This window comes from Benincasa hispida, chromosome 6 (assembly GCF_027475165.1).
Source record: "Benincasa hispida cultivar pf3 chromosome 6, pf3_genome.v1.1, whole genome shotgun sequence".
NCBI lineage: Eukaryota > Viridiplantae > Streptophyta > Magnoliopsida > Cucurbitales > Cucurbitaceae > Benincasa > Benincasa hispida.
The window spans coordinates 41,898,962-41,922,181 of NC_143483.1; the positions used below are offsets into that span (position 1 = coordinate 41,898,962).

Consider the following 23,220-nt stretch of genomic DNA (forward strand, 5'->3'; position numbering starts at 1 on the left):
CAAGGTGATGATCTAAGTATTGTCTCTTTCTCTCATGTTCGTCGTAAATAATGTGCTATCACACTTTGTTGCACGTAATCATGTAGTTTATTTGGACTTTTGCATGTTGGTTGTTTTGGTCTTAAAATGTTAGAATTTAATTCATACGGTTTGATAAAATTCATGAAGAGTCTTTGTGTCATAGCCGTCCATTCAACATGACCCTCCTGTCATGTCATATGTTTCGAGACTTGGGAGTCTGACGTGTTACCTTAGTCCAATATTTTATTAAATCATAAAATCCAGAATATCTAAACTTTTTCCAAACAAGAGGATAAAATCTATAATTTAACTGAAAAAGATAGAAAAAAAGGCGTAGAGAATAGAGGTGTACACGGGCCAAGTTGGAGGCATTTTATGGACCCATGAACCCTATCAATTCATTTTGAAGGGTCAATCCAACCCAATATTTCCAGGTTGGGTTGGATTGGATCACCGGGTTTAAAAAGACCTGATGGCTGAGAGATCAAGATTCGAATGAAGTCGAATGGACAGCCAGAACGACGCCGGAGGCGGACGAGGCATGCGATTTTTGGAGGAAGCGTGCAAGGATGCGACGAACTGATGAAACGTGCAATTTTCGGGGGTCTGATATGAGATCAAAAGTGTGCGAGGATGCGACGACGACAAGGGCATGAGCGAAGGCGTGTGACGAGGGGTCTGAGATCAGAGGCATGCGACTTTTGGAGAAAGGAGATCGGACTTTGGAGGCTAGGCTAGAGCGGCGAGTGAGGACTGGGGAGTTGGATTTTCGGGGGTATAGGCACTATAGGGCTGGGGCACGCATGATGAAATCTGAATATATATATAATATTTGGGTCGGGTCGGGTTGATCCGACCAATAAACTGGGTAACTCGAGACTCGATTCGAAAACCTTTTTTTAAAAAACTTTTCAACCCAACTCAAACTAAAATTTAACCTAACCGAAATTTAAGGTTTGGGTTAGATAGTCTGAGTTGATTGAGTTATCGGGTTTTTTGAACACCTTTAATAGAGTAGAGAAAATATTACTCTTAACCACGGTTGGATTAGTCCAATCGAGGTTCCAAACGCCAACAAAGTCGTCCAAATTACTTTTGCGCCCATTCTTTTTCATTTCATCGCGATGGACTGAACGAACGTTCCCAAGCCCAAGCAAGAGACGTCTCGCCGATTTCCAGGTTAGAATTCAAAGCACTTGAATCCCAATTTGCTAATTCAAAGTCTCGAGAATTCGTATCTTTCACTTTTGTTCTTGAAGCAAATTTGGAGATTCTGTTTTCATCTCCACTTATATTAGTGATTAACTGTATAATTAGATAGCGTTTAATCAATTTTAGGATTTTCTTTTGTATTATCCCTACTTCCATGAACTTCCGAACTGTGAACTTCAAGATTATGCAGTGAATCGATGAAAATTGTCTGTGAAAGAGTGGAAATTTCTAGTTCTGGATTGAATTGTTAATGGCATTATGTTCTGTATGCATGGGTATTTTCCTCATGGATCATATACGTAGTTGTAATTCCACGTACAAGATGAGATTCTGTCATAAATTTTTTCTCATAAAATTTGCAATGTGACGAGTCGGATGAATGTTTGTGAGTTTCAGACAGCGGCAGTGCAGGCAGTATATCGAAGTGTTGCTCCATTAGTTCTTGTTTGAAGTTAACGATGGTGAGTACTTCACATCTCTCTCTATATCTTGATGTGTTAAATTTGAGTGATTCAGACCTTAACCCTGCTACTATACTTTTATTATCATTTCTCTGATTAAACTGGTCTAGTCCACAAGTATAGAGAACTCAAAGAAGGCTCGCCAAATTATTTTTCTTATCCGAAATTATACTTTATTATTATTATTATGAGCTTGTGCTGAACAAGTAGCTTTCATTATTATCTTATTGTGAATTTTTACTTTGTAATTATGTACTATTGAATCAATATATTATTTATTGTCAGTGCAATTCTCTGTTTCTTCTGAACATCAAGGCATAAATTCAAGTAAAAATTATTGGATAAGCATGGTGTGTAATGTTGTGTAAGCTAGAAGATCTAATATGTTCTGTTTATTCTTGTAAGCATTAATTAAACTGTGGAACAAAGCTTTCAACACTCGGTATAAGAGAGGCCAGTTGGATGGGCTAACGCGAAACTCATTGCCAGCAATGTACACGACAATGTGCTGGAGACTCTGTTGCTATTTTTCTAGTATCTCACTTTCATAATTAATCTGTATGAGGGTGGAAATTCTTTCAAAGCAGGATTTTGTTTTCTTCCCAATTAACCCGAAGGTTTATTTTCTTGAAAGACAAACATCGTTCAGAACTTTCTTTAAGAACGAGAAGTATAGAAGTACGTGCCCTTTTTCAATTTTTATGATCATATACAGTTCACAGCCTCGGATCAGCTTCTTGTTTCAAGTTTGGAAAAAATGCTCTCTTCTCTGTCCTCCCCTATACAGTTCACATCGTCTAGTTGTAGAGCTGTATGCAGCAATCTTCCTTATTACTCAAATTCTTTGATCAATCTAGTCTAGGCATGCTTTGTAATCTCTCCCTCTTTTGGCGAGAGGACAATTGTCTCCTTGGCCTTTGGGTTGTTTGATTATATGTTGAAGAATAAAATCTTGTAAATTGGCAACTCTTTCTTCCTACCAAGAGTCTATTTATCCATCATTTTTCACTGTGATTTGGTTTCCGGAAACTTGTCAGTATTCTCAAATAGTAGGGATGGGAAATCGCTACTTGGTTGTGATTAGCTGTTGTAGGTGACTTGATACTTTGAATAGGAATATGGTTGAAAAAACTTGGTATTTTTGTTCTCCAAACAATTTATAGTGGATTTTAGAATGTAGTATGAAAATCAAAGGGCGTCGGCGTGAAGACTTCAGTTAAGGAATTCATGATGTTACTTTGGTTTGTTTCGTCTCTTGGATTTGATACATCTAATTTTATCTGATATTCACTCTTCTACATCTGTTGAATTATGGGGTCAGTTCTACGTTTGTTTGCATTTCGTAAGCTTTGTGCCTGTTATTTTATTTTTTTGATATATATATGTATATTACATTTATCCAACCAAAATAAAATACTTTGGTCCTTTTCATAAAAAGTTATACCATATGGACCTGAGTACAAACTACTTTGATTGATTTTCAACTTCCATTTGACTCTCTGTTTATTATGTTTTTTATGCCATATTTATGTATAATAGGCAATGTATATCCGAATCAAGCGCCATAAGACGACCTACTTTATCCAGTGCGATCCTATTGAGACAACTTTAAATATCAAGCAAAAATTAGAGTCCCTTATTGACCAACCAGTAGTTGATCAGCGCTTGATCCTGGTGGGGAGTGGGGAAGTATTGGAGGATTCAAAGACACTGGCTGATCAGAAGGTAGGTCTTAAATACATATTTATTACACTTGGTCATCAATTATCGGATTTTTTGGAAATATTAAGGTTACAGAAAATACAACCGCTGCAACTCTGATAAACATTTGCTATGTGTTTCTAGGTCGAAAATGACGCAGTTGTGGCTCTAACGTTGCGAAAAGGTTTTTTTCCCTACTAACTCCCACTCAAATTTTTGTGAACTTCTTGTTCTAGCACTCGTTTTAAAAGCCTGTGTTCTGATCAGGGACTGAAAATTATTGTGGGCGTGTACTTGGAGTTGGAGTCTTCATAGTTATGATCTTTATAGGAACGGTATTGGAGTATTATTAAGATATTAAGGGTATGTTAGTAATTAGATAGGGAGGTTGTTATGATATTTGGTTATCAATATAGAGAGAGAGGAAGCGAGGAGTTAGGCAAAGTTTTAGTGAGTTAATTAAGGCTTGAGAGAGGTCTGAAGAGGGAAGAGTTTAAGTTCCTCAAATTGCTCGACTATCTTGTAAGTTTTCGTACTTCACATTTCAATGTAACTGATTGTGTTTTGGTTCCTATCTGAAATGTTGTCTCGTCACATGTTTTCTTGATCTTTTTCTCTTCCTTGCATAGATGATAACGACTTTGAAGAGATCGACATCATCCAGCCAAATGATTTCTACCAATCTCGTGATGCCGATGCTGGCAATTGGTAAGGATTGAATGCTTCTACTGTGGGTAGTATATGATGTTCAGCCATCAATGTACTGTTTAAACCACTTTTCTTTCTGTTGAGTGGAATTGAAAAAGATGGAAAAGAAAGTATGCTTTATGCAGGATTAGATATCGATTACTCCGTGCTTTCTATTTGTTACCCTGTTAAGTGGTACCCTCCAAGAGTTGCATTAGTGATTGAACTCATCCATGTATCGCTGATACAAGTACTATATAACGAGTTGAGGATTTTGAATATGACTTTCTAAATTGGCCTCAAACAATATAAATTGGTCTGACAAAGTTGTAAATTGATTCTTTCAGGATATTCTTAAAATGATAGTTCTAATATTTGAGAAAAGAGATCATTACAAATTAGACTCATGTGGTTCACATAATATTCCAACTTTATGTTATGTTCTCAAGTTATATAGTTGAGGTGCATATAAGATGTTGTATGTGTTTATGTATGTATATATATATTTCTGTTGTCAATAATTTAGGCCAGAATAAACATGTTGCAAATAATTAAGGCATATACTATCGATCGAAATATCAATGTTTCAATCAGATTGTTGAACTAAATTCAAGTAGATAACTTCAATTGAAATGTAATTATGTTCCCTTGAGTTTGTTTCATATTTTGTTTATAATTTGGTTGTTGGAATTTGAAAAAGTAAATGCTAGCCTAAAAATGTCGACCTTCTTAATTTCTTAAAAGGAAAAAAAAAAATTTAGATCCTTCCGTTTATGTTTATGTCAGAGAGTACTAATTCTTTTTATAATATATTGCGTTAGGAATGAGTAGCTCTAATGTAATGGTCATTTTTCTATCGTGAGAAGAGTGAAGATATCGATAGAGTCTTTTGATTGCCATAAATATTTCAGTTTTGGATAAAAGTTATAATTGAAAATTAAAATAAATATTTTATGGTTTTAAGAAAAGTGAGCATGATAGACATTTTTAAAATAACACAAAAATAGCGCCCAGATTAATTAGATATTACATATCGTGAAAAGGATAAAAGTCATAATTGGTTATCAAAATTTTCTAATTTAAAAGATTAGTACGAGTCATGAAATTAAAAATGATATAATATCACAAACTCAAATAACACAAATGAAGAAAAAAATCTAAAATAATAATAATAATAAAACAACCAACCTAACTCTGTAATTCAAACTTATGCACTAGAAATCCAATAAATCCACACTATGCACTTCAAACATAAGCTTCAGCATTCCCAACTCCAATGAATGTTTTTTTTCTTTAAAAAAAAAAAAAAAAAAACAACAAAAGAATTGTCGGGTATATATTTATATATTGCTTAAAAGAAAATTAGTTAAATTGTAAGTTTAGTTTATGAACTTTTAAAATTGTATAATAAGTCTCTAGATTTTCAATTGTGTCCAACAAGTTCTTATATTTTAATTTGATGCATAACATGTCCCCTCATTTTTAATTTTGTGTCAAATGAGTCTTTGCCCTTTCAATTTGATATCTAATATGTCATTTCATTTTTTATTTCATGTCTAATAGATTTTTAGTATTCAAAATTTACAAAATCTAATTGATCTTACATATAAGTGACTTTTAAAATTTTCAAAAGTGCATAAGTTGAATTTGTAATTTTGAAAGTTTAAAAACTAAATAGATATAAAATTTAAAGACTCAGTGTAATTTGACAGAAAAAAAAAAAGAAAAAAAAGAGAAGAATGTATCGATGTGATATTTAAACTATTAAAATAAGATCAATAGTTTGGTGCATCACGACATCTTTCTTTTTATAGTCCACTGCAGGAAAGAGTCAATGATATTTAAGAAAAATAAGAAAAAAGTTTATCACTCCACAACTTTAGTTAGAAGTCTGTTGGACAAACATAGATGCAGTCGATAATGCACTTAAACTTGCTTGGTTAAAACACCGTTTTGGTTCCTTCTTTAATTTTAGTCTCCTTACTTTCAATCATCCAATTTAAATTCATGCACTTTTATAAGGAAAATACGTAGGTGTTGCTTGGTTGGACTGCATTTATCTAATGCAGCCCATGTATCATGAAATACAACATGTGAATATGTTTTCAAAATTTATAGTAAAAATGCTAATGAATAATAATTTATCATTTAATAAAAACCAACAATAAATTAGTAGCAAAGATTAAATTTACGAAAATTGTAATGGGTGGCAAAACTAAAAAGAGGAATTACAAATGTAGTTAGGGGTTTTTAGATTTTCTATAAATAGCAAATAATTTACAATTTCATTTTGATTTCCTTTGCATTCCTGTTTTATCCTCAAATTTTTTCCCTCCTCATGCGCACCCTTCCAACGCAGATCCACATTGTCAGTCATCTCTCTCACTCTTACGTTTCAGTCTCCAAGCCATCTAGCCAATCGACTGCTATTTGTCTTCGTCTTTTGACTGCCGATCACTGGTTGTCGCTGTCAATAAGCTTCCTTTGCGAGTTTGTCTCTCTAATCTCTTCTTTCAGTTTTTCTTATAGTTTCAACCATCGCCTTTGCCCACTGTTGCTATTTTCTGCCGTCAGTTGTGTACTACCACCACTTCTTGTCGGAGTCACTAAATTTCGTTGGCTAAGAGAGTTTTTCTCTTTCTTATTCTTTGTAGCTATGATGTATGAACTAACTTTGATCCTCACCCTGAATAATCAAGTGATGGAGAGAGAGAAACAAATATAAAGGATATTTGCAAGTATCAAGTATATTTTAATAGTATACAAGTGTATTGAGTATTTATCAATATTGTATCAAATATATATCAGGAGTGAGAACATTTGAGACATTTTACATCTTTTATATATGGGTTGTAGGGGTGTTTATGGGTTGAGTTGGGTTGGGTTGAATGACTTTTTAGATCAAACCCAATTATTTGGGTTGTAAATTTCTTCAAACCAAACAACTCTTATTAAAAAACGAGTCCAACACAATCCAACCACGAAACATTTTGTTTGGGTTAGTTTGTTGGGTTGTGTCCTAAAACTCGCTGTTTGTAGAGTTAATCATTTTCTATTATCAATAAAAATGTTATTCAACATTTATTCAATAAAGTTGTTATTGAATTTGTAAATTGCACTTGTAAAGACTAAATCCAATAAACTAAGATCCAGGACTATTATATGAATACTTGAACTTTATTTGGAGACATAAAAGTTGATCGGGTTCGAGTAAATAGTCAAAATGATCTATAGTATACGAATAAGGTTGGGTGTCTTTTTTTGGTAACACTATCGGATGCGGCCCACTCTGTAGTTGTTACAATTTGTTGTAAGGTGATACAAACGAAGTGATCCTGATTCGTTCATGTATTGACATGAGGAGTGTAGGCATCTTATGCAATGAGTTTCCGTAAGATCAGATCAAGAAATAAGTCATTCTTACTTTATAATGTTGTTTAGTGTTTAAGACTGACTATTTCGCTTAGATGACCTAGGTAACTCGATCTAAATCCTGAGCTAACTATGAACTCCTGTTTCTTCGGGATTATCCTTAAATATGCATAGGTGAGGGTTGACTCAACAGCGCCGGCTCAATAAGCCTTTCATTTCAGGGGTAAGATCGGGTAGATAGTTGGGTGTCACAATCGCACTTTCGAAGGCTTCACTTAGCGATTGTGTGGCACTTGTTCCCGCTCACGAACAAGTCAGTCAATTCGAATACGGAATGCCGATAGCACACCGGGTGCCTCTCGCAACCTCCACCCCTATTTTAGAGAAAACAGTTTTAGAAAACAGGTTTGGAGAAAATGTTTTCGCATACAGTTTGAATATAAGAATAGAGAAGAGAAAGATTGTAGTAGGCTAGAAAACAATAAGCAACAATGACAACTTTATAACATACTACCCTGGGTATGGGGAAGTGATGATTAGTCTTATCCCCATATAGTGCATTATGAACAAAAACATATATGCTACCCTTGCATATGGAAATGGGTGAGTGGTCACTTATTAAGAAAAGTACATATAAACCTAACTACCTAGCAAAAGAAAATACATAGGATGAAAGCATAGTAAAAAAGAGGTGGAGGCAGACATGCGGCCATGTGCAACACGCCTTGGACAAGCATGACCGTGACATTGGGGACATAGGGTGTAAAACGAAATTCACACCTACCCGATTTAGGGATAGAAGAAAGGTTGTTCTCTTAAATACTGAATACATGTCTTAAACAATGGGCCCTACCATCTCATTGGCTCAAGAGGATCCGTTTTAGTGATTGGATCACAAACCAATTGTTCATTAGAGGATTAGTAGAACTTGAGAAACAAGACGTAATTTCGAAGGTAAAACAACATTTGACCAAGCCGTTATTACGAACAACTTGTGTGGGGTTGACTTATTGATTATGGTTAAATCAAGTGGACAAAAATATATCTACAGTGAGGAAAGTGCAACCATTGAGCTATAATGGTGTGACTCGGTAGTTAACGAATATCGATTAATTCAGTAAAAAGAGTTTTAGTCAATTAATCTTAAATTGTTAGAGCTCATGATCGGTATGCCCATAAGGTCCCTCTACTAGCTTGTAAAACATGAACACCTTGAATTAGTAAATTAAATGAATTTGGAATGATATCAATTTGAAGTGTTCAAATTGAATTTAGGGTTTTGAACAATTATATTGGATATAATTAAACATTTAATTTATCGAAATTAAACGAAATTGGAGAGCTTAAATATATTTAATTATGAAATCAAATATGATTTATATGAATTAGATTCATATTAAACTTAGGTGTTTGATTAATTTATTAACTAAATATATTTGATTAATTAAAATTAAATTAATTTTAATTTTCAAACTTTATAATCAATTTCAGAAATTAGTTTTTGATTTTAATTAATTTTGAATTAATTAAAACCAAATTAAGTTGGAAATTAATGGTTGCAGTGGAAATTTCCATCAAAGTTGGAAATTTAATGTGTTTTGTTAAAAACCATCCACCTAGCCCACTCCAATTGTTTTCTTTGAGATGTCATTGAGTTGAGCTTTTAGTGCATGCATGCACTTGGGGAATAAAAGTTATGAAATTGGAGATGGGAGAGGAGGGTTTTTTAAGTTTTTAGATAACTGATGCAGAAATTCCTCCACACCCAAAACCGTCTTTAAATCCTATCTAAATCACTTCAATCTTGAGTTCCACCACTCAAATTCAAGAATGAGAATAGTAGAGAAGATCTCTTAGTAGTTCACTAAAAATTTGGAGTTGAAAATTCGTGACGAGTAGCTTGGATTGAAGAGGAATTCTTTAATTGTAAATAAATAAGTATGTATATTTGGTGGTCCCATTTTACAAGTGCCAAATTCATTGAAATTACGTCAACTAAAATTTAACCATTTTTAAATAATAATGATGGAAATGGTATTTTAACCGAATTGTTTTATTAAAATAATAAAATAATTTTCTTAGAATAATACATGACAATACAAATGCAAGCGGATTGAGCCTTCGCAGTGTCCCGTTGGTCATCCGAATTCCAAATTCGGCAGTTGCAATCTACTGCTTTCGTTCTTCGTGGGCTACTCCCAATCCATCCGCCATGGCTCTTCTTCCCTCCAACCTCGCTCTCGGATGCCCTAATTCAACACTCTTCTCTGCAGCTCCAAGGCTTTCTTCTCTTCGTCTTCCACCATTCCGAGTCTCATGCGCCAAACGGACCGGCAAGAAGAGGTATCCATCGGAAAAGAAGAAGCTCAAATTGAAACATAAAGAAGTTCTAACGACCGTCGAGAACAAGTTCGAAGGCATTTGGAGGTTGTTCAAGCTCGGAGTTCCCGTGGAGAAGGATCCTGGCAAGGATTTTCATGGCCTCTCGGATGCTTTGATGCAAGAGATTGCTAAAGTTCTCGAGTTCCCGGTAATTTGGCTGTTTGGTTGATATTTTTGAGTGGATATGTTTTGAAACACACTGCGAATCGAATTTATTTTGTTTTCCTTGTTTTACAGGTCGCTTCGTTGCTGCCACGGGAAGCTTTCTCAGTTATTCGTAAATCATTTGACGCTAGAAAGGTGTGTTTAATGAAATTGTTCTTATTTTTAACATTTTTACGTTTTCTTAGCAATGCCTGTTGTTTAGAAGGAATAATTTATTATCAAGAAGTTGCTGGGTTAGTATCTTGTGCTCATTGCATTACCGATGCTTCCAGATGTTGAAGGAACCAAAGTTTGTTTATACTGTGGATATGGATGTACATAAGCTACTGATTCTGGAACCTCGTGCTCGGGATTTCATTTCGGACTTGGAGCCTAAAGTTGGATTGATGGAACATTTTGCAAAAGAAAAGGTATCTAATGATGTAATCAGTATCGTTCATGACCTCAAGAGTAATCAGGAAGTGGTTAGAGCAAATGGACTTAACGGTCACTCTGGTCCTTACTTGCGCATGTCAAATGGTAAACCAAAAATTGCTGTTGTTGGCAGTGGGCCATCTGGCCTTTTTGCCTCTCTTGTCCTTGCAGAGTTTGGGGCCGATGTTACTTTGATTGAAAGAGGTCAACCAGTGGAACAAAGAGGGCGTGATATTGGTGCATTGGTAGCTCGTCGGATTCTGGAGCTGGATAGCAATTTTTGCTTTGGGGAGGTTTTTATTTTTTACTTCTTTTATTACTCCTTCCACATACTTATTTCGTTTCAAGTTATACATGCATTGCATTATTGCTTGATTTGAAAGCCTTACTTTTGACTGCTGTTGTATGATCTTTCAGTGTCACTTCTCATCTGGTCTGAAAGATTTGTTGTTATGCTTGATGCTTATGATTGTGTAAACGCAAACAACAACAAATTGAAAAATGAACTCATACTTACTGTTGTATATTCTGAAATTAGAAACAATGTCAAAGATTGGACAGAACCAACTTCTTATTTTTTTCACTGTTGCTAGACAAAGTAAGGTTTAAAACGTTTTCAAATGTAACATTCCAAGTCCCCCGAACAACCACAGGCTACAGAACCTTTCCTCTATTTCTCAACCTTCATCCCGACAATGCCTCTGTCAACCAATTTTCAATTTTGTTAGGTAAGCACAGGAATATATTGAACCCTCTTAAGCCAACTAAGTAAAGGGTCAATGAATGAACAAGTGGTCAAGGGACTCAGCAATTTCAAGTCACGACAAGCATACTGAAGGAGATAAAACCCAAATAACACATTTCTGTTGGAGGAAATCACGAGGGTTTATCTCTCTGTGAGCCAAAGACCATAAAAATACTTTCACCTTCTTTGGAGCGCAATTCTACCAAATAGCATTGATTAAGGGAATTTCTTCACAAATATACCATAGATTAAATACTAATTTTGGGTCCAAGAATTCTTTAGATGAACTCCAAATCCAGGGGATAAATATAATTCTTAGGAACCAAACTATTTGATAGTCAACCTTGCAGCTTAGTTTATTTAGTTAGAGCATTTTTGGTTAGAAAGAAACAATAGAATTTTCACAAGGAGCAAAGAGTTGTTGTTTTTGTTGGTTTTTTTGGGAGTATATTTTTCTTGTGGTGTGGTTCTGTTGCACATTGTCCAAACCTTTTGTAGCTATGTTTTATTTTTGTGCTAATTGAAAAGATTTTTTTAAAACATTTTTAGCTGAGCCTATATGATAGTCAATAAATTAGTTTATCTTAACAAAACATCAATGATTGAATTCTCACTGTTGTGTGCAATGTGGGTGTCACTTTATTCCTTAATTCAATTTTGGTATTCTTGACTAGATCTACATGCACGGTCAATTGGGTATCTTCTATTATTTTCTCACTGGCCTAGTGTCCTATGGTCATTTAATGGTGTTTCTTTTCTCCTAAAAGATATCATGATGCTCGGCTCTTCGGTTATTTATCTTTGAGTCATTCATTTGGAACTTATGCGTGGCAGGGTGGTGCAGGTACCTGGAGTGATGGGAAGCTGGTCACTAGAATTGGTAGAAACAGTGGCAGCGTGCAAGCGGTTAGACTTTTCCTCCTTATAGATCTATTAGGGGGTTTATTTATTTTTTATTCTTAATTTTTATTTATTTATTATTGAATAAATATCATTACACTGAATAGGTGTCACAATATTAGGTGTGCTTTTACAATAAGGGACCTAAATCTTGGGACTTCTGAATGTTATTCTGCAGTTTCTCCATGGTGCCTAATCTTCGTTACAATTCATACTTCCTGTGTATTCTTTTGTTTCTTTCTATGAAAGCACTATCTCTTATTCTGCAGTTTCTCCATGGTGCCTAATCGTCGTTACAATTCATGCTTCCTTTGTGTATTCTTTTGTTTCTTTCTATGAAAGCGCAATCTCTTACCAAGAAAAAAAAACCCCACTTTCTTGCCTCAACTTGCAACCATTTCAACAATATTATGTCATGTGCTTTATCAATGATATCCCTGGACAACTGAATTTTGTGTTCTCATTCTAATTTCTAGGTTATGAAATCTTTAGTTTATTTTGGGGCCCCAAAGAATATCTTACTCAACGGAAAGCCTCACCTTGGAACAGACAGGTTGATTCCATTACTTAGGAACATTCGGCAGCACTTAAAAACGTTGGGTGTGAGTATCCACCCTATTCCTATCCTTCGATTTGTATGAAGATGAAATATTTTTCTAGCATCCAAATTTGTTCAATTTTCCCCTTAATTTTTATGTCTTTGTTCTAGGTCAATATCAAGTTTGGGACCAGGGTTGATGATCTAATTGAAGAGAGTGGACATGTAGTGGGTATTAAAGTTTCTGATTCAAGAGACAAGTTAAAGCTCAGCAACCAGAAGCTGGAATTTGATGCCATTGTTCTAGCTGTTGGCCATTCTGCACGTGATGTATATCAAATGCTTATATCTCATAACATTCCCATGGTTCCCAAGGAGTTTGCCGTTGGTTTCTTCTTGATCTCTGTTGTTTTGTGCATAACTTTGCTTCTTTAACAAGGAAATTGCATCTCTACATGCTCTTCCAAAAAAAATGTTGAATACATGGATCCTAAAATATTGCTGGAATACGCACCTGGATTCACTTTTTGTGCCAGATTTGCTGCCAGTTTACAGGATGTCTTCCATACATTCTAACATTGTCGTCCTTTGTGCCTGAATAGGTTGGTTTACGGATTGAGCATCCTCAAGAATTAATAAACAGCATACAGGTTAGTTTATTGCATTGTTTGAAATTGATTGTTTTTCACTATATTTCCTACTAAAAATAATTAAAAAATTTCAATAATTTTCCCAAAATTACATTGGGATGCATTCCTATCAAACAACTACTTGCTACAGTTATGATGGTTTCATCTACATCTTCATGCAAGCATGCATACAGAGTCAGTAAACAAACAAAAGAAAAAAAAAAAAAGAAGAAAAAGAACAGAACTTTGCAACTACTCTAAAGCTAAGTTTATGTCTAAATTTTCTCTCTACCTACTCATACTACCTGGGTTGGTTATCTTTCATTTCATATATGTTTCACCTTGTTTTAAGATGTAAACCTGCTCATATATTCAAATGTAGTATTCTGGATTGGCCAATGAGGTAGAGAAAGGACGTGGAAAAGTACCCGTGGCAGATTACAAAGTTGCCAAGTATGTTAACATACACACAGATAATCCATCCTCCAATTCTCTTGCACCAAGTCGCAGTTGCTATTCATTTTGCATGTGTCCTGGTGGCCAGGTATGTTTCTCAATTTATTGAATTTACCAAGAATGCCTATTTTGAAGACTGGCTTTAGGTTGCATACTCTTCTGGTCTCTGATTCCACTACAACTGGATGATTTGGCATTGACTGGTGTGAAGTTATGTATTAAGAAAAAAAAAACCCACTTGTTAGAAGAGCTAAAATTCAGTTACTTCCTAATGTCACACCTGCATTGATTCATGTCTTTATGTCAGAAATCGGACATTATTTGCTTTTTGATTTCTGATACTTGAGAAAAATAAAATATTAGTATGTTTAAGTGTCGTCTCATTTCAAAATTGACATCTGCTGTAAATCCTCCATCTTAATGAATTTTATCGTTGTATTATCTCTGTCAATAGTAACTTGCTATGGGGATTTCTAGGTTGTCCTCACAAGTACAAACCCCGGAGAACTTTGTATCAATGGCATGTCATTCTCTAGACGTTCATCAAAATGGGCAAATGCTGCCCTTGTTGTCACTGTTTCAACTAAGGACTTTAATGATCTTGGTTTCCACGGACCTCTTGCCGGGGTTGAATTCCAGGTAGCTTTTCTGTGTTCTCTTACTTTGTCCTAAAGAACATTTTATTTCCTTCAGCAATTTCATTCAGACATATCTCCTTCATGTGATCAATAAATGTATCTTTTTCTAACGTAACTCCTGGACATTAACGTTTGTTACTGGCTATTACTTGCTCATCTGACTCACTGACTTTCATAAAGGATGTCTCTAATTGATGTTACACTATTTTCTTGTCAGAGAGAGCTTGAGCAAAGAGCAGCCGTAATGGGAGGTGGAAATTTTGTTTTGCCTGTGCAGACAGCTACTGATTTTATGGACAGAAGATTAAGAGGTATGTCAAATCACTAATTTCTCTGAAACTTCAGAATTGAGAAGGATACTGCCACTCAATAGACTCCAGAGATCTAACATACAAATGTGCTTCTTAATGTCGTCTGAAGTGCTGAAATATTCTATCGTGACAATCAAGTTTCTAACCAACCTATGCTCAAGCTGGCTGTTAAGAAAGCCTAGTTACACGATCATCTATGACATTTACTACCAGCATGAGAATCTGCCCTAAATTTCATTATGCAAGCTGTTTCCCTTTCAGATTGATTTTCCCCCCTCTATTCTCAGTGACATCTATGCCGCCATCAAGTTACCGGTTAGGAGTGAAGGCCTCAAATCTCCATGATTTATTCCCTGATCATATAACAGAAGCTTTACAACAATCTATCCTAGCATTTGATCAAGAGGTCCTCTCTTACTATCTTTTTGACATTATGCATTTTCTTAATTATCTTCATTGACCTTTTTCTTTTCTAATTCTGGGGGTTCAGTTACCAGGTTTTCTCTCAAGTGATGCCCTTCTACATGGAGTGGAGGTAGTTTTTCTCTGTTTATTAGACACCCCACCCCCTCCCTCTCCTCTTTGAATCAAATGGTCTAAATGATTAATGCATTTGAGAAAAGTATTAATCATGTATTTCTTCCTTTGAACACAGAATTTTAGAACACATTCAGTCAAATCATGAGTTCAGTCCGCGAACCTGCAAGGTTGTCTTATAAGTTTATGAAATTTAAAAAATGCCTAATAGTCTCTGAACTTTCCATTTAAAAAAGTCGGGGGTCCAAGTTCTTACCAATAGCTTCTTTGTGAATCATAAAAAATGTTTAATACATATTTATCAGATACATAATGAAAAGTTTAAGAACATATTAGACACTTTTAAAGTTTAGGGTATTTATAAGAGACAAAATCAAAATTTCTGTAATATACAAAATCATAAGTTTTGGGACTTATTGGAGACATTTTCTAAAGTTTTAGAACATATGAGACAGTTTTAAATATTCAAGGACTTTGATATGTTATTTAACCAAAACATTTTTAACTAACCAAACATCATAACATTTTTCCTTTTTAGTGGAATCGCCATTCACTGAAATATGTTTTGCTCTCAGACGAGAACAAGTTCCCCTATTCAAATCCCACGCAACCCTGAGACTTATGAAAGCACATCTCTTAGAGGACTCTACCCGGTTGGTGAAGGAGCAGGCTATGCAGGAGGAATTGTAAGTGCAGCAGTCGATGGCATGTATGCAGGTTTTGCGGTAGCCAAGAGTTTCAATCTTTTCCATGGTGATCTTGAGACGGTTTTGGGTAAAGCTCAAAGTTCTGGGTCCATAATGTATTAGAGCTTATCTGGTTCTCTTGCCAATGATATAAAGAGCCTGTTACTACCAAATCTGGTGGATCTCTGCATGTCAATTCCGGCAAGGCCATCTAAATCAACCAGGTTCCACCTTCAACTTAAGCATAAAGGTTTGTAAATGCAGTAATTAGTTTCTTGCTATGAAGTGTTAAGAGCCTTTCTAAGGGCTATTTTATTATTTATTTGTTATTATTATTTTTAAATAATTTTCTTGGCACGAATGGAGTTAGGTTCAAGTAGGTTTAAATTCTTTTTTGGTCCTATGATTTATTTTATGAACATTCTATCTCAATCATTGAACTTTATTAAAAAAAATCATAGTCATTAACTTTTTTAGTATATGATTTAGGAAATACTTGACATAAGCACATTCATTTACTCTAACCATAGATAACTAGATATACAAACAGATATTTAAAGCCTAGTATAATTTTCTAGTTCAAAGTTTAAGGTCTAAACCATGACATTTAAGAGTAGAAAGACTAAACTATAGTATTTGAAAGTTTAGGGATGAAAGTGAGAACAAAATTGAATTTTAAAATTGTAAAATAAGAATTAAAATAGGATGGTTTTAAAATAATGACTAAACTAAGACAGTTTTGATCATATTCATATTATTTTTAACACAATTTACAGTTGTAACCGGAGATATATCGGTAAAACATGTGGCATTTTGTTTGTTTTTTTTTTTAAAGAAAGGACATTCTAAAAAAAAACCATCCCTTTCAAGTTATAATTTGAATTTGTGCATAACCATAATGAAAACCTTGCATGCTTTTTGTAAGCAGCTGTACTTTTGACCTCCAAAAGGAGCATTGAATTCCCATGTCGTTGTCCAAACAAGATTTTGCATCGAGTTGCTCGATTGGAGGTGGAGAGTCGTAAATATGTGACAATTAAATAAGCTGCTTGGGACGTTTACCATGGTGATTCAGACTGATTTCAAGCAGACTCACTTGATCCAGGTAAATACTCATTTAAGTATCTATGCTTCATTGTCTTCCATTTTTGTGAATTAACACGACTAAATTTTATTTACTTTTTCTAGATCATTGGTATAGTTGAGTTGATTATTTGTTTTGTTTCTGATATACAGGTTTAATTCTTGAACTTTTTAGATAGTATTTAATAGATTTTTAAACTATCAATTTTGTGTTTAATGGATGCTTTTTAACTTTGAAAACATAAAACCAAAATATGAGTTTCAATTGTGTCCCTTACTTATTAGACATTTTCTTAAAAAACAAAATATTCACAGATCTATTAATTGAATTTGAACTTGTCGTTAAAGATTTAATGACTTTGTTTTACTGTTTTAAAGTTCAAAAACATATTGGACACCGTTTGAAAGGAACCTATTAGACACAATTTAAAAGTTCAAGACTAGATTTATAATTTAATATTTTCTTAAGCGAATATATGATTCAATATTTATTTATTTTTTATTTTATTTTTTTTTTATTTTTTTTTGAAATTATTATACAATCCTCTTAGAATTGACTCTCTAAATTTATCCAACTTTTAATTGTTTATATAGAAAACACCAACTCTTGAAATAACAAACCTATTTTCTCGAATCACTTCAAAATTATCTCACCACATAATTTTCTGTTTAAAAGAAATTGTTTGGATTATTTAAAAAGAAAAGTAAAAGAAAAGAAACATTCTTTATGATCCGTGAGGAATCACAAACTCATGAATAATATGGCTTCAGGTTGGGAGTAAAATATACATGAAATATCATTTTTTTTTTTAATATTCGTGAGTGTCCGGACCAACTTACGTACATCTTGACTAATCTCACGGAACAACCTGTCTGATCCTACATGAAATATCATTTGTTTGTTTCATATGCAGCAGAAGAGCTGACGGCTCCACTCCAATACTTTATACATACTCTCAACAGAGTTGCTTTTGGATCCTATGAAACAATCAACAGTTGCCGATTCTGCATATAATTATCGGTATGTATTAATTTACATATTGTTGTATTACAATAAAAAGATTATGCCAATAATATTTGCAATAGGATTTTATCTTGAATGAAACTTTACTCTTTATTGAGAGAACCAGAACCTAGTTTATATTAAAAAAACCAACTTTCATTAAGACATGTGAAAGTTAGAAGTAGAAGAGGTATAGGAAAACATCAGTCTTAGAGCCATGTTTATGAGGTTAAATTATAAAAAATACTCCTATAAGTGGAGTTGGTTTTAATTATACTTTTTCGAGAATCTGTTTTAATCCTTAAAGTTTGAAGTATGTTTCAAAACAATCTTGTAGCTTTTCTTGTTGAATTCATAGGTGGAAAATTTATATCTACTTGTGTGAGCAAATCTAAATGCATATATGGAAGAAAAAATCCCCATGACATATGTCATATACCCAATTTTTTGTTTTTGTTTTTGTTTTTTTTTTTTAATGATTTCTTTCCCTAACCATAACTATAACCATAACCCTAACCCCCAAATTTATTTATTCTATGTGTATAGATTTGTCAACTTAAAGAACACATAAGTAAACATATTGCGTTCAATATGGTTAAAGAAATTATAACCTTATGCCGTGCCTTAATTAATAAATAAAATGAATAAGTTAAACGCAATGTTTTCTCCATTAAGATCCAAGTATAAGTTAAAATAGAGTCTGACGAGTTTAGGATTGAACATAGGGACTATTGACTAAGATGCATTTGAGTTTAATACTCGATCTTAACGCAATGAAATCTCATTTACGCGTCGAGAATGCTTTATGAAGCTAAACTAATCAGACTAAGTACAAGTGTAGTGAAAGTGTATATTGGTGAATGGTATAAGTGATAGTAGGTGATGGTGATGACAATTGCAAACACAGTGAAATAATAGTGTGCATGAAATATGAAGGAAATATTAATGAATGAAGCAAGGTTGAGAAAGATTTATTAATATTTTTTTTAAGTATGGCATAATTCATGTGTTCATATTATTAACTCATAAAATAAAGAACTCACATCTCTGAGTTAATTTCAAACAAAAAGTTAAATTTCTAAAGCTATTTCTTTTATTGTTAATGAGTTCTACAATCACTTACTCTCTCAAGTAGTTGATTCATTTTACTTAAATCAATCTCAATCAAATTTAAGCAATATAATATGCACACATTAAACAAGATGAACTTTAATTTATGTAAGACTTTGTAACAATGTTAACTTAACTTTTTCAACCTATTGAAGAATTAATTTCTTATGATAAAGGAAAGAGACGACATGGTTGGATTGAATATAAAAGAAATCGTATTTATATTAAGGCGTGCGAGTATTTCAATCTCAAATAACTTAATACAAATAAGATGACAAGAAAAATGTAATAAGACGCAGAGAATGAAAGTGTCAAGCCGTCGATCACAATCTCTTGATTCCTTTGGCTTGTATGGTGGTTGCTTCAATGGTGGTTGCAATGGAGGTGTGGAGTTTTATCTTGTTTTAGAGAGTAAGACTGAGTTCTCACTCAGAATTTCTCAAAGAAAAGCTTGAAAGGTGGACAATAATGGTGGAATTATGGAAGAATTTGGGTAGAGTTTCAACTAATCTCTCGATGGGAAGTCTGTTTCATAGACAAATTTCAGATGAGCTATTTAGAGGCGTCAAATAGAAGCTTCTTTGACTCTTTCTAATGATGCTATGACACCTTTGCATTTAATTTCATGCCCAGCTGCACCGACTACTCACGTCACAGGTTTATTGACTCTATCAAGATTGATTCAAATTAGCTATCAACTTGCATTTTGATTTGACATCCACTGCCCATGCATTTGTCATTTTCTCTTTGCATTTTTGCTCATCACATGGTTTTTTGCGTGCAAGATTTGAAATTTATCTGATCACTTTATATGTGTCCACGACTGCAACTTTTGTTCCTTTGTTTTATTTTTTTTTTGCATCTCTTCATCATAAGTCTTGCGTTAAGAACATGTTAAATTTTATAATTTTCAGGATAATGAGTAGTTTTGTAAACGCATGAACACAAAGTGCAATTCTCAACATGAATTTCATATCAAGTTAATGCATTTTCCTATGAGTTTTTTTAATTATTCTAAATAAAAATATATAATAACTTGTATTTCTACAAGTTATCACGTCCCCAAATTTAGAAGAATGTGTGTCTTCAAACATCTATTTAAAGTTTTAGCGTATATCTCAACTCAAATTAATGCATTAACTTGGCCTTTCAACATGCTTCCTAGTTTAAGTTTCGTCAGACCAACAGTTCGTTTCAAAACTCTGTTCACTTTCCTATAGAAATATTTCCTAAATTTTAAATGTGACCAGCTTATTCTTCAAAATTCTCTTACTCATTTTCAAACTTTCTTATTTCCCTTTTTAGCACTACGTCCATGGTTCATAAGCATAAAATCTCTCTTGCTCTTTATTTTATTAAGTACATATTGTTTATGGGCATGCATTGATCCGGGTTACTCATTTTCGTTTTTGTTTGCCCCCACGGGTGTCATTAGACATCCAATTACAAGCAAGTACTCTTCTCGACTTAACTCTTGATTTAGATTTTTCTTTGACTTAGGCAGTGAAGTTGCATATTTTATTTATCTTCTGTTTTTGCATTGATCCTGTTACCCACCTCTATTTTGGTTTGCTCCCACGAGTGTCATGCGAGCATCTAACACAAGTAGGTGCCAATCACAACTAAACTCATCAGACAAAATTTTCATATGTTGACCAAAGAGTTTGTTATTTTTATCATTTTTTAAGGAATGTAATAAATAGAATTTTATGAATTTGAACGCATTAGCTCAAATCTCTCCTACCCCCAAAATTTGAAGACAGAAAGGTCCTCATTGCTGAAATCGAGTTATGAGATAGCTTTAAAATTTTTTTTGCAAAAGAGGTTTAAGGTAAAACTTGTGCATACTAAATTCAAGAAATGTATCTTAAAGAAAAGATAGTATCTTAAAGAAAAGATTCTAAAACTGAGTTCTAAATATTTATCATAACAATTCTAAATGTTGGTTAGCATAAGTATTATCAATGAAGTCATCATGCAAATACATCAAAATAAGGAAGAACACTAAGAAGACAATAAATATATACTAGAGACAAAGCAAGGAAAAGCCATGAGAAAAATGGATTAACTTGATATTTCATTCAATGGAGATAATTGAATACAAAACATTCAAAGCTTACAAAACATCAAATGAAAATAACAAAAATCAACACCCCTAAATTTAGTTTCCTCCCGCATTGTTATCATCATTAGGCGTAGTGGCAGGATTCTTCTCATCAAGAAAACGAAGGGCTGCTGAAGTGATGGAGAAATAGTGGAAATGAGCACGTGTTGAACAAAGACGTCATGAATGTAGTTCATCAACGTGCGGAATTGAACGTTCTAACGTCGAGCCTGACGCTGCACAAAGTCCCCTCAACTCGAACTGATGATGGAGAAGCTACTCTTGCTGCTGAGCTTGGCACTGAACAACTTCTCTTAGCTCATCGTGCTGGTGCCTTAACTGAAGACCTTGCGTTTGAACTAGCTTCCTCAATTCATTGTGATGATGTCGTGTCTTGCTAGATGGACAAATTGTCCAGCGACTCTAAGATAGGATGGAGGATTCCATCATCTAAATTTTCGTAGAGCTTGGTCAGGCCATCATTATCTTCATTGCCAGGTGCTTGAGGAAGGTTGCATTGATGCACCTCATTAGTTGTGACAACCATGCACTTGTCTCTAGCTGTTGCTCTTGACGCTGTCAAGACTCTCGCAACACATTTTGCTGGCTAAGGATTTCTTCTTGCTAACTTTGCATTTAATTCCATATTTTGCTGTGCTGACCGCTCGGGTCACAGGTTCAATCAGCTACCAACTTGCATTTTGCATTGACATCCATCGCCCATGCGTTTGCCGTTTTCTCTCTTTGTGTTTATGCTCATCATATAGTTCTTTACGTGCAAGATTTGGAGTTGATCTGATCACTTTATATGCGTCCACAACTGCAACTTTTGTTCATTTGGTTTATTTTTGTTTCTTAAATTCTATAATTTTCAGGATAATGTTTTTTATAAACGCATGAACGCAAATTGCGATTCTCAACATGAATTTCATATCAAGTTAATGTATTTTCCTATGATTTTTCCTAATTATTCTAAATAAAAAGGTACAATAACTTATATTTCTATACGTTATCAAAACATAAACCTCTCTATTAATGAATTTTATAACAAAGACTTCAAAGGTTACCGTGGATTCTTGACGTGTTGAAAAAACTCCTCTCATATTTCTCTCGAAGGAAATGCTAAAAAAAAAAAAATGGAAATTAGCTGAATACAAAGTAACTAAATTTAGGGATGTTGCTATATGGAGTTGTTTTTTTGGAATTTGAGGAGTTTTTTCCTATTATTTTTAAAAAGTAAATATTGTAACTAATTATTTCGACTCCCTCATTTGAGATTAGATATTCGATTTTCCATCTTTGTAATTATTGTACTAATTGAATTGTTATGTTCTTATTTTATATTTCAATTTGAAGGTACAATTGACAAGAAGTTCGAATGAGCCCTTCATGAACATCACAACAAATATAATTTAAATATTTATAGCTCTCACAGAAATAAAGAGGTATGTAACCACTCCAAACCGAGCATTTGCTAGAATATTGAGTTAGAATATAGAAGCCAAAACTAGCTCTAACAAAAGGTATAATAAATGGAGTTGTTAAATAATACTACTTCCATGCTTTTCATACTTCTTAATTTAACCAACTTTTAAAATGTAAGAAATGGAATTGAATGGTAGTGTATACTATTACAGTAAATTAACTTAATAAGATTGTCAAGGCCTCTTTAATAATTGGGGGCGATGTGCAATTTTCAATATATATCTAATTATATATATATTAGTTACAACACATGTAGAATGCACTTGCTTCAAAATCTTTAGAACATCAAATTTTAAATCAATAGATTTTTAGTATAAATATCTGATGTAAAATTTAAAAGTAATGAAAAAGATTAAATAACTAAGAATATATCATTATATGTATATTTATTTAATTAATTTATAATGAATATGACATGTGTTGGATGTAGTTGAAAATGTTTGAAACATAATTTCATAGAGAGAAATAGAGTAGAACCAATATAATTTTTGTAAATATTGAACATGAAGTTTAAAATTAAATAAAGAGAAAAAAAAATGGAGAAATGTATTTTCACTTCATAATTTTAAATTGGTCTTGA

At 33.6% G+C, this 23,220-nt stretch overlaps 2 protein-coding genes across 4 annotated transcripts; both read left to right on the forward strand.

Annotated features, from left to right (window-relative positions):
* The first annotated feature begins 1,055 nt into the window (after positions 1-1,055).
* On the forward strand, positions 1,056-4,363 carry LOC120079401 (Ubiquitin-like superfamily protein). Its single transcript, XM_039033566.2, has 5 exons — positions 1,056-1,200; positions 1,630-1,694; positions 3,234-3,419; positions 3,540-3,579; positions 4,025-4,363. Exons 2-5 carry the CDS (start codon positions 1,692-1,694, stop codon positions 4,105-4,107), a joined length of 312 nt encoding a protein of 103 aa, XP_038889494.1. The 5' UTR covers positions 1,056-1,200; positions 1,630-1,691; the 3' UTR covers positions 4,108-4,363.
* A 5,182-nt stretch (positions 4,364-9,545) lies between these two features.
* Positions 9,546-18,043, forward strand: PDE327 (FAD/NAD(P)-binding oxidoreductase family protein). Of its 3 annotated transcripts, none has more exons than XM_039034497.2 (15): positions 9,546-9,984; positions 10,074-10,136; positions 10,274-10,708; positions 11,995-12,066; positions 12,537-12,662; positions 12,770-12,982; positions 13,201-13,248; positions 13,610-13,771; positions 14,161-14,322; positions 14,539-14,632; positions 14,920-15,038; positions 15,123-15,167; positions 15,745-16,105; positions 16,784-16,960; positions 17,853-18,043. In XM_039034497.2, exons 1-13 carry the CDS (start codon positions 9,667-9,669, stop codon positions 15,976-15,978), a joined length of 2,091 nt encoding a protein of 696 aa, XP_038890425.1. In that variant the 5' UTR covers positions 9,546-9,666; the 3' UTR covers positions 15,979-16,105; positions 16,784-16,960; positions 17,853-18,043. The 3 variants fall into 3 exon arrangements, with proteins under 3 accessions (XP_038890425.1, XP_038890427.1, XP_038890426.1); XM_039034499.2 differs by having other exon boundaries at positions 9,553-9,984; positions 14,894-15,038; positions 17,856-18,043; XM_039034498.2 differs by having other exon boundaries at positions 9,555-9,984; positions 17,856-18,043.
* The last annotated feature ends 5,177 nt before the right edge of the window (positions 18,044-23,220 follow it).